The 12241-nt window shown below is 44.0% G+C and overlaps 1 protein-coding gene across 8 annotated transcripts in view; it reads right to left on the bottom strand.

The window, feature by feature from the left end:
- acoxl (acyl-CoA oxidase-like) overlaps positions 1-12241 on the bottom strand; it is a 434711-nt gene that overhangs the window by 13395 nt on the left and 409075 nt on the right. The window contains exon 19 of one of the 8 annotated variants that reach the window (XM_069887670.1): positions 6255-7051. The exons of the other annotated variants lie outside the window; for them this stretch is intronic. Within the exon in view, the coding sequence (XP_069743771.1) occupies positions 7007-7051 (45 nt within the window). The 3' untranslated portion in view covers positions 6255-7006. Of the gene's footprint in view, positions 1-6254; positions 7052-12241 lie in introns of those variants that run through there. 8 annotated transcript variants of the gene reach the window in all.

Raw genomic sequence — 12241 nt, 5'->3', positions numbered from 1 at the left:
TTGTTTCTAAACCATCCTCTTCCCTAAAATTTCTCTCTAAAGATCGTTGCAAACAGTGGTTTCCCTCCCCTGCCGTGTTCAAGCCTTTTTACTCGGCTTCTGCGTTACAAAGAAATGGACTTGACCTCGGTGGCGCACGTTTCTCCCCGGCACATCCCAACCCCAGAGAGTTTTAGTCACTTGCCGAGATTTATATTCCATCGTGTTGGGCAGACTCTTTCGAAATGTTATTTCGTCTGCATTGTTCCTGCACTCTCGTTTTAATAAAATATACCATTTATTTAGATGGTCAGTCGTGGTTTTATTTTAAAAAGGACAAGCTTCATAAAATGTATGAACCACGGGTTGATGAGATACCTCTGAACGGTGTGTGGAGGTCTGGGGGGGGTGGGGGAATCAACTTGCCTTCCAAAGCTGCCCTTTAAAAACGAGCTGCTCAGGGGCATTTCTCCTCTAAACATCTACATACTCTCGGCATCAGGTTAAGTTAAAACCCTGATACAAAAACTGTATCACTTCTTCGCTGCTCTTCGTCGTCCGAATAGAAACGTGACAAAAATCCTGTTGCACCATAGACGTGAATCACCTTCTTCGGGATCTGGCAGACCTCATCAAAGCCCTTTGACTTAAAATAAATCTGAGGAATTTTGAGGCATTCTCCCAGATTTGCCCGCCCACAGTCATTCGTCCCCATTAAAAGTCAAGGCATCAAATGGTCCGCAACATTTGCCTTCTCGGTGCATTTGAATCTCCCACTTGTCCACGGAGGGTTGGAATTCTACAAAGAACATCTTCGTATCAGATCTCGAAACTTGCAATCAAAAGCTGAGTGATCTCTTCGCATTACCCTCTTACCAAAAATATCCCTAAAGTGAACTTTATGGCCAAAAGTTTTGAAGTGTCATTGAGATCGAACTTCGTAAAGGTGGAACAGAAGCGAACGCGTTTTTCTTTGACCTATTTGCGCCCAGAAACACGATGCACTTCAAAGTAATTCGCCCTCTGATGTCCCAGAAATGTATCAACACGATGTTGAGATGCAAGTTGTTTTCTCTCTCTCTCTCTCTCTCTCTCTGTACAGTTTGCACCAATAAATTGCTTCAAAACAATGACTGTACAAAACTGTCAGTCAAATCTAACCCCAAGCAGAAAGCAGGAACCGGCCATGTAAACACCCCGACTGGAATGCATTTTTGCAAAGATAGGATGAAACAAAATACCTCCGTGATACAGTAATAAAGGAACAAAGCGCGCAAGAATTGGAAATGCAGAATCCTTGAGATGGGTCACGCTGTGGGGGGGGGGGGGGGGGGGGGGGTTCCATGCATCGATAGAGATAACAATGGACTCCTAAACATCGCAGCGAAATCATTTAACAAATACAACCAATTAGTGCATTGGGAGAAAAATGGCCCGCCTTATCCCCTTACAGAAAAGACGATGTCTTCTATTAATTCTCCTCGTTGTGGCAAAAAAATGGTTATAATAAAGCAGCAGTTGGAACATTGTTTTAATTACTATAAGGTGGGGGCGTGGGCGGGAGGAAAAACGAACAGGGTGCAGGGATGCTTTTGCTCGGCTCTCAGGATTTTGTTTTTGGGCCACTGAAGGATTCTCAGGAAGGCTTCATCAAGCAATACTGCACAGTGTGTGTGTGGCGACTTTCTGGATTTCTTCCTTCCTATCCAGGGAAGCAGGTCATATGACAAGGCTTTATTCCTCCCCCATGGTACAGGTTATTGACTGCCTGCTGAGGTCATGAGTGGTCTTTGCTCATGATCAATATGATGGCGTGTTTGACTGCAGGTGGAGACCAATGGCTCTTGAGCCCAATCAAGAAGCTGACTATTAGCCATGGAATTCTTAACTGATTATTTTTCGTCTTTACCGAGGATAAAATTAACCATGATCCAAAACATGAGACCTTCGGAGAGATCCTCATGATCTCAATTTAAATTGCAAACAATATTAATAAGGATGAAACAGATTTAATTGACCTGCATAATTCTTCTGTAATAGCAATTCAATCACATTGCAATCTTTCCCTTATCTCAGTGGAACATAACTCATTCTAAATATAGCTTGTTTATTGAACAAAAGTACTGGTCTAAGTCCAAATGCCTGGATGAAAGATATAGAGGATGCATCCTATGACATCATCCCTTTCTCCGTGCTCAGTTGGGCGTGAAGGATTCTATTTTCTTTAAACCATTAGTTTTCAAACCTTTTCTTTCCACTCACATACCACCTTATGCAATCCCTATGCCACTGGTGCTCTGTGATGAGTAAGGGATTGCTTCAGGTGGTATGTAAGGGGAAAGAAAAAGTTTGAAAACTTCTGTTTTAATTGTACCTCGGTGACTCATTATGTGCACCGTTTCAGAACTCCAAAGGAAATGGGCCAATGACAATTTTTCTCACACAAAATATTTCAGTCACAATTGGGTCTACAGCAGTGGTTCTCAACCTTCCCTTCTTACTCACACACCAGCTTAAGTCATCCCTCATGGCATAGGGATGACTTAAGATGGTATGTTGGTGGAAAGAAAAAGTTTGAAGATCACTGCTTTAAATGGTCAAGGTGCTACATGGTTCAAAAGCTTCTGGCATGACCAGACTTTAAAATATGCATCATAAAGAGTTGTCCTGAGAATGCAGTGAATCTAAAATTGTGAACCAAATGCAATATCTAAACCACTGATAATTAAGACTTGGCCCCTCCATAGCTTCTCCTCATAAATCTACCTGAAAATGGAGCCGTACAGTAGTACATCCTTCCTTGCATGTCAACTCAGTGAAACTCATCGCTGCTCTTATTATTTAGCACCTTGCTCCACCATCACTTTCCATGATCCCAGGTGGAATACATGAATGAGTAACTGTTTGGAGGCCCGAATGGGAAGAGGAGGGCATCAGATATTCAAGACCTTCAAGGGAAAAAAAAATGAAGCAAAATTGCAGGGCCTACAGAGGTGCGGGGAAAGCCATCTTAATGATCCTCCTCAGCTTCTTTCTCCCAGCAGATGCAGGGACATACTGTAGATTTTGTCCTTCCTGTTGCACAATAGACGTGATCTTCTTCGGGATCTGGCAGCCTTCAGGGTCTTTTCAGACCTCATCAAAGCCCTTGAAGGAATTTTGAGGCATTCTCCCAGATTTGCCTGCCCACAGTAGTTCGTCCCCAATAAAAGTCAAGGCACCATTTCATCAAATAGTCCGCAACATTTACCTTCTCAGTGCAGGCTGGAATCAAACAATGTCATACCATCCACTACACCAGCCATTTTGGCTATGCGCCCCCCCCCCCCCCCCCCCCCCACCAACCTTAGGACTCTGCCCAAAGTTTTTGGGATCCCTTCCCTCTGAACTAGTCATGTTTAGTTGGTTTCTTCTATTCTTCCTTACGATTACATAAAAAGGCATAAAACATATTTTATGATTTCAGTCCATTCCCCCCCCCCCCCCTTAAATGTGCTGCGGCCCCAAATTGAGAATGGCTGCGGTACATCAAACAGTCACAATTAAAAATAATCTCAGCTTGTGAACTCTTTGCCTTCCCTACATTCATGGCTCAAGCTATTCAAAAAGTGCAAAATACATTTTCGGCATGTACATGTTCATTCCTAACCGTGATCGAACCACACCATTACAAACCCAGAAAATGTTGTGTGTGTCACATTAACAGCAGGTAAGAATAATTATCTGTAATGGATTTTATAAAACAATAAAAACACCTTTGCTTATTTCTGTAATTAAAGGTCGAGGCCCTTGGGCACTGCAAGTAGAAAGTGAAGTAAAATTCAGACCAGTTCATAAAAGATGTGTTCATGATTTCACAATATGTTCACTAAGAAATCTGCTCCCCTTTACTACAGTTGAAATAATCCAAAAAGGTCATCTTGAAGATTCCATTTGGCTTGATGTGTATTTCCTAATGATTTTTGGTTTGTTTTATTTCCCTGATTTTGCTTCTTTTCCGCACTTGTAATATTGAATTGGCTTGCTCTCATCCTCTCACACAAACTCAAAGCAATCCACTTTAGTTATGTTTCCTGACAGATTGAAGCGCATTACTATAGAGAACTAAAATACCACACTAAAACAAATGCAGTGCCCCATTAAACTTCAAAGGACTTGGCCAGACAGCTAAGGCTGCAGAAGGTCAGGATCCATTAGAATGGATCTCTCCTCTTACAGCCATCTACTTTGCCTAACATACAGTCTTCTGTTAGTTAGTCATTGCTTTTCTCACATGATCAGAGAGTTTCTTCAGCTCACAGTCGCCCAGCTTCAAAGGTGCAGTTGTTTTAGCTGTTGGGTTTTCTACCACAGACTCATCCACTTGTCTCTTCAATTCCCATACATCCAAAAGTAACTTCTGGTGCTAATATTGAAAAGTGGAATGAGGAACGGTGCAGGACAATGGCAATGTGGCCGTGATGGACTGTAACCACACTGAGAAAATTCACACACAGATGCCTACTCTGCTTGCTGCTTTGTTGTGTGCAGCCCTTTTGCAGAGGTGCCTTTATCTCATCAGGCCCCAGAGACCTCAGACACACAGGCCTGCTTGGTCTGTGCACTCAGCAGGACGTCTCCAGAGACACACTTACCTTAATAGGGCCAGAAGTAGACAAGCTAATAATTACAGAAATGGGGCTCTGAAGGCAACTTGTTGATTCCCTTATCTGATAACAGACCAATTATGTAGCTAACAAAGGAAAAGGAGTAAAATTCCTTGAAATTAAAAAAAAGGACAGCTGGTAATGGAAGATTAGTTTTATTCACCACTGGATGTTGTAGTGAAGTTCCCATTCAACAAACCTCAATGTGTCCTCCAAAATTTGTGAAAGAATATCAAAAGTAAGCTCCTTTTGGGTTAAGACATCATTTCACAGTTTAATATTTTGTTGGAGTTTGTGGATATACATTACAAGATGCTGTGATACATGCTTGAAGTAGCAAATTGCACAAATACTTTAATAAAAAGTAAAAACGCAGTAGGTCAAACAGTGTAATTTATGTAGCAAAGATAAAGATACATAAGCATACAGAGATACATAAGGGCTTGAGCCCTTCATTATGGTATGACAAAATGTAGGCAAGCACCCCAACAAAGTAGTAATGGGGGGGGGGTGCTGAACACAGGGGTACAGGCAGGAGATAATAGGTGGATAAGGGAGGAAGGGCACACCAGCAAATGAGGAGGGGGGATGGAGAGGGAAGGGATGGAGTACTGGAGAAAAGAGGGGATGGGAAGGTAGGGAGAATGGGCAGTGGGCTAGCAGAAACCAGTGAAGTCAATGTTAATGTAATCCAGTTGGAGAGTGCCCAGACAGAAAATTATGTGTTCCTCTTCCAGTTTACCAGTGGTCTTGGTGGGAGAGTGTATGAGGCCATGGGCAGACACATTGGCGAGGGAGTGGGACGCAGAATTGCCCACTAGGAGGTCCCTGACACTGATGCGGAAAGAGCAAAGATGCTCTCCCAGTCGGCGCCTGGTCTCTCTGACGAAGAGGAGGCCATAACAGGAGCACCTGATGCAATAGATGACTCCCGCGGATACACAAGCGAAGTGTTGCTTCACTAGAAAGGACTGCTTGGGGCTCTGAATGGTGGTGAGGGAGGAGGGGTGGCTCCTTTAATAATGTGGCTAAAATAATCCTTCCACTCTTGTGCCTCTGTGTTAAAACGACTGCAATTAGTTGTAAAAAGCTTTGAGTTGGATATCTTTTCTTAAAGCATGACGAAGATTTGTTTTCTCGTTGAAAAATGCATCAAGGCTAGTTTTAAAATATTGAAGGAATGCGAATCATGGTTGCTTCACGTGTTTCCTGAGCCTTCTGCTAACATATTTATTAATACAAGTTCCTGGAACTCACAGCCAAGGTCTGGGCCGTTGGAAGGAAGTGACTGTCAATAACTTTGAATTTGTCTCATGATTTAGTCCATTATGTAATGAAATCATCATGAAACAACAGGTGGGTGGGTGCGTGCTTAAAACACACACGCGCGCGCGCGGGAGGGTAGGAGGTTTGTTTCAAATCCCCATAGATAAGGCACAGGCTGCATTCTCTGTCCTCTGAGGCAAAAGGCCGAGAAAAATAATGGTCACCTGTCCAACAAAATGTGCAATTGTCCCTAGCTCTCCAATCGGCTTGAGCGGGAGGGGGGGGGGGGTGGGGGGGTTAGGGCTACATAAACCTGTGCCCTGAAATCAGCATAAAAGAACCTGCAGATCTCAGTCGTGCATGAGAGGTTCTTTTGGTAATTAGCTCGATGTTGCTCATTTATTATTGTACATATTTAGGGGGGAGGAGCTTCTGTATTCGGAACTCACCAAACTTGTCGTGTACTATTGTGTCTAGCAGTGAACCTGGCCGCCGTGCAACCATCCAGCTGTGCTGTGGAAGAGGGATTGACAGCTGGTGAAGCACAGCTATCCCCAACTAACAAAGCCGTTGCAGCACTTGTAAAGGTATTTGATATTTGTATATTTTGTGGAATCACTGGAAACCATTTAAAAAGGTAAGATTGTATTGAAAGGAAAATTGAACGCCACAAAACATTCATGCACGCACTTCAATTTAATTAAGTCCATTTAAGCCAACGTTACACTGTGAAGATGGTTACAGCAGGATCTTGATGGTGGGCCAGGTGGGCGAGGGAATGTTTGATGGAATTTAATTCAGAGAAAGGCGAGGCATTGTTTTTTCGGAGGTCCAACATTTTGGGATCAAGGGAGCATTGTTGAGCAGAGGGATCTCGGAGTACATAGAAAGTGGTCAAAAAGGTTTTTGGCACTTTGGCCTTCATCAGTCAGGAACTGAGCACAGAGATTAGGAGGCCGTGTGGCGGTTGTAGACGAGGCCCCATTTGGAGTATTGTGTTCAGTTTTGGCTACTGTATTTCAGCAAAGATGCTGTGAAGCTGGAGAGGGTACAGAGAAGATTTAAGTGGATGTTGCCAGGACTCGGGAGCCTGAGCTACAGGGAGAGGTTGAGCTTTATTCCTTGGAGCACAGGAGGACGAGTAGCGATCTCGTCGAGGCCTACAAAATCACGAGAGAAATAGATCAGGTGAGCACATAAGAGTCTTTTGCCCAGACAAAGGAAATTGGTAACCAGAGAACACAGGCTTAAGGTGTGGGCGAAAGATTTAACAGGAACCTGAGGAATAAAGTTTTAGACAGTGAATGTATAGAACAAGCTGCCGGATTAGGTAGTTGAAGCAGGTACTATTGCAATGTTTAAGAAATATTTGGACAGGTAGTAGATAGGTTTGGAGTGATATGGGCCAAACACAGGCAGGTGGGACTAGTGTAGGTGAGGTTTTTTGGTTGGCAAGGGCAAGTTGGGTCAAAGCACTTGTTTCCACACCATTTCACTCTATAACTCTATAATTAATTGACTTAAAAAGTTCCACTTACCATTCATTAGACAGACAAAAGATCTCCCTTGTTCTGATGCAACAACAGAACACACCCAGACTAAGTGAACAGATTTCCCTGTCCGAGAATTGGAAGTTTGCACTGGCCTACTGAACTCTGTGAGAAGCCCATTAGTTCACCCCTGGGATACATGGAAAATGCTTGTGTCAGCCCAGGCCAGTGCAGGACATCTAAACTTCTGTGGCAGTATATGGGCAAGTCCCAGAGGAAGTGATGGTGACACTAAATTGAATGGAAATGACACAAAATTGAGTGGAAAACCAAATTATGTAGAGAAAATAGAAAGGCTACCGAGTGATACAGATAAGCTAAGGGAGTGGGTAAGGATCTGGCTGATGGAGTACAATGTCCGTCAATGTGAAGTCGGCCCCTTTGTGAAGAAAAGGAGTCGATTGGACTATTATTTAAATGGTGAAAAACGGTGGCATGCTGTTGTGCAAAGATACCTTGGACATTTGTGTATAAATCGCAAAAAGTTAGTTTGCAGGTAATCACGAAGGCAAATGGAATGTTGGCCTTCAATTGTTCAAGGGATTGAATTTCAGGCAGGGAAGCTCTGTACAGGACACTGGTGAGGGTGCACCTGGAGTTCTGCATGGAATTCTGGTCTCCTTACTTGAGAAAAGACTCCTTACTTGAGATAGGATATACAGATACACAATCCTTTATCAGGAACCCTTGGGGAACAGTGTGTTCTGAATTTCAGATTTTTCCACATTTCAGAAAGCCAGATTTAAGCCCACCCAAATTGTGCTCCATATCCACCCTCCCTCGCCCGCCTGACTCGCGCTGCCGGTCTCCCCCCTCACGGTTTTTGGAGCTTTCCGGATTTTAGATGTCCAGATAAAGGATTGTGTACCTGTACTGGTTTACCAGGTTGATTCTGGAGATGAAGAGACTAGTTTATGAGGAGAAATTGAATAGCCTGAGATACTCATTTGAATATAGAAGGCCGAGGGGGGATCTTGTGAAGACAGAGAAAATCAAGAATGGAATAGATAAGAGCAAGGAGATTGTTTCTGTTGGCAAATTATAACTTCATCGCATTGCCTTAAAATACTGAGAAGTAAATTTAAGGCAAAAAAGGAACTGCTTCTCCCAGATGTGTGAATCTGTGGCAGCAGCTACCAAGGACACAGTAGAGGCTGCCTCATTGGATGTATTTAACATGCAGATAGATAGATGATGGAAGAATAGGGGAATTATGGGAGATGGGAATGGGCGAGTAAGTGGAAATGAGTCCAGGCCAGATCAGCCATGATCTTATCAAATGGTGGAGTTGTCTCGATGGGTGTAGAGCTCGTCGAAAGAATCAAAGACTTGTTGATCCAAACCAAGGCTTTTATTAGCAAAAGACAGGAGCTCTTCACAGGTGGCCGACCAGTCCGGAATGATCCGACCTGGCTCGGGACACAACCCTTTAAGGCCCAGACAATAGGCGTGGCTTAGCTCTCAGCCAATCGCTGTAAGCACAGTCTAGATACTATAACTATATACACTATATACATTGGTGATAGATCTGTACTATCACATTGGGCCAGGTGGTCTCCTTTCATGTGCCAGGCAGAAGGTCTTCCCCAAAATATCCAATGCTCTAAATACCTTTGGAATGTGAAAACAAATGGAATTCACCTACACAACCCTGTAGATCAGGGCTTTCTAAATGTTTGAGCTCTCAGAACCCTTTTGGGGAGCACTTGGAAATCACGGAACCACGTAGTTACGAACCGGAAGCCAACTGGAAGTAGAATGGTATTAACTTCCAGTTCGAGCATGGTCGAGTCTAATTTAAATTAAACTATTTTTTCTTAAACAGTAATCAATCTAAGGCAGTGCTTGCAAATCCGATTTCTTCAGAATTTGATTATTTTGTTTCAATACAAATTTCACCGACCTCCCAGACCCCAAATGCCCACCATCAATGACCTTCCAGAAGTGGGTTTCCAACCCATCCCCAGCCACCCAGGGACCGGATCTCTCAACATCACTGATGTGGGTAACCACCTCGGCCTCGACTGCCTGTAGGTGGAGCTCCTGATGCCTCCAATGTTGGTTTGCATCCTGGCCCTGGCTGCCCACAGACTGAGCTTTGAACAGCTCCATTGTTAACCCCCTTTCTCGCCGACCAGGTGCTGGAGCCTCCGTCGCCTCTGCCAGTGACCCCGACTGCAAACATACCGTAGCCCCTCACACCTCCATCATGCAGGCCCCGGTTGAATCCATCACCAGCTCCCACACCAACTTCAGCAAGAGAGGGGGGGGGAGGGAGCAAGTGAGTGAGAGGGGGAAGGGAGTGAGTGAGTGAGTGAGTGAGCAAGGGGGATGGAGGAAGCAAATGAGTGAGGGGAGGGAATGAGCGAGTGAGCAAGAGTGGGAGGGAGGAAGTGAGTGAGTGAGCAAGGGGGAGGGAGGAAGCAAATGAGTGAGGGGAGGGAATGTGCAAGTGAGCGAGAGGGGGAGGGAGGTAGCAAGTAAGTGAGCAAGCGAGTGAATGGGGGAGGGGGGGTGTGAAGGCAGTTTAAATTTTTTTAATGTGGCCAGCCTCACGCAAAAACAAATCTGAATCTCAAGTTGAAAATGGCGTCTTGAGGCCCGACATCTGCGCTGACGTCTGTGCTGTTGACGTCGGGCCTCAAGATGCCATTTTGTTTTGTTAACGTCAAGGCAACTGTTAGAAATACAGGTAAAAAAAATTTAAATTTAAATTAAATAAGAACAATTATTACAAGTTTTAGTTATTACTAGCCATTTCGCGGAACCCAATTTGGGAAACACTGCTGTAGATGAAAGGGCAATCGGAGATTTCAAGACAGATCAATAGTTTTCCCTTACATAATGCCCAGTTCTCTTTGGGTGGCAGGGTTGGCATAGCAGTTAGTGCAGTGCTTTACAGTGCCAACGATCGGGACAGGGTTTGAATCCCGTGCTGTCCATAAGGAATTTGTACATTCTCCCTGTGTCTGCATGGGTTTTCCTCAGGGGCTCTGGTTTCCTCTCACCTTTCAAAACATAACGGGGTGTAGGTTAATTGGGTGTAAATTGGGTGGCATGGACTCGTGGGCTGAAAGGGCCTGTTACCGTGCTTGGATGTGGCTGCAGCAGAGTTCTAAAGGATCTACAGAAACAGAGAAACCAGAGTGTAGTGTTGTATGATTCTTTGAAAGTGAGCAGACATCATGAGAAAGGAGACAGTGTGGCAACAGAATTCTGGGATCCATAAACGGAAGGTCAAAGAACAAATCAGGGAAGTTACGTTGAATCTTTACAAAATACTTGTTGCATCACAACTTAAGTATTGTGTCCGTCTGGTTACCATACTTTGGAGAAGCCTTCAAGAAGGGTTGAAAGAAACTATTGGAATGTTTGCCAGGACAAGGGATTTGCTTATAAAGCTCCTTTCACACTTGCCAGTGATCCCAGGTATCGAACGCCAATCGGCCTTTAAAGTGGCAAGCATGAAAGCAAAATCTGCTCCAGATGATGTCATTTCACGCTGGGGATGGACGGCCTCGACCTCTAGTACAATTCCAGGCACCTGCAGACGCCGGTGTTTGAGATCAGGCAAGTGTATTGCAGGCACTTCCTACTAAAGGTAGAAGAGACCAAATGCCGGGGATAAACCCTTGCAAGTGTGAAAGCATTCAGTGTCCCAGTTAGGAGTGGTCTAGTGTGAAAGGACAAGCTCCTATTCCAATCCTGGGACACTGAACAGCTGATTAACTGAGATGCAAGTGTGAAAGAGGCTTAAGGTTAAAATAGGGGAATTTGGAACTAAGAAGGTGATGAGGAGGTTTGATTGTCATGTAGAAGATGAAGGTGCCAACGATTAGCACCAGAAACCCAGTTTAAAAGAGTTGGGCAAAAATCACAGTAAGGAAATCATACAAAGAATGATGAAGCATTAGAATGATGGACACCAAGTCAATCAGGGCTCTCAAATAAGAATTGGTCAGACACCTGAAGGAAAATAAGTTACTAGGCCACGATATTCAATCAACTTGCCTTTTCAAAATAAAATTTAAATTATTTTGAAATAAAAACCAAAAGTAGTAGATCTGAAAAGCAGACAGAACAAAGGTCATAGGTGGGTGTACCTTCCTTTCTCAGAGCTAAATAAATGTGCAGGTTTCCTGCGGGTGCTCAAGTTTCCTCCCACCCTTCAAAATTGTTTGATGATTGTATGCTAATCGGTGTATTTTGGGGGCATAGGCTTGTGGGCCGGATCTGTTTAAATTTAAAATATTTTAATTGTTTTCATTGTTTTAGATACAAGCCCTTCCAGCCCACGAGTCCGTGCTGCCCAATTACACCCAGTTGACCGACAACCCCTGTACGTTTTGAAGCGTGGGAGGAAACCAGAGCACCCAGAGGAAACCTATGCAGACACGGGGAGAGCTCCTTACAAACAGCACTGGATTCGAACCCTGGTTGCGGTGAGGCGCGCTGAATGACTCAAAGACTTGTTGATGCAAACCAAGGTTTTTATTAACAAAAGACTGGAGCGTATAACATCGAGGTCAATCAGTCGAGACTGACCTGGGTCTCGTTAGGTGCAGCCCTTTATGACCTGCCAGTAGGCGTGGCTATGGCTCTCAGCCAATTAATACTACTAAATGTAAATATATTCAAATATATACATTGGTGATGATATCCTGTACTATCACATGCTGTAATAGAGGCGCGCTAACCGTTCTGCCTATATTCCTTAAACAGCATCACTGAAAAATACCTCATTAATCTGGTCATATTCAAGTGAAACAAAAAAGCCTGCCAATCCTGGGGTCGAGTGCA

This window comes from Narcine bancroftii, chromosome 6 (assembly GCF_036971445.1).
Source record: "Narcine bancroftii isolate sNarBan1 chromosome 6, sNarBan1.hap1, whole genome shotgun sequence".
Classification (NCBI taxonomy): Eukaryota; Metazoa; Chordata; class Chondrichthyes; order Torpediniformes; family Narcinidae; genus Narcine; species Narcine bancroftii.
Note: the sequence above shows the minus strand (reverse complement) of the source record. Positions and strands in the feature narration are given on the sequence as shown.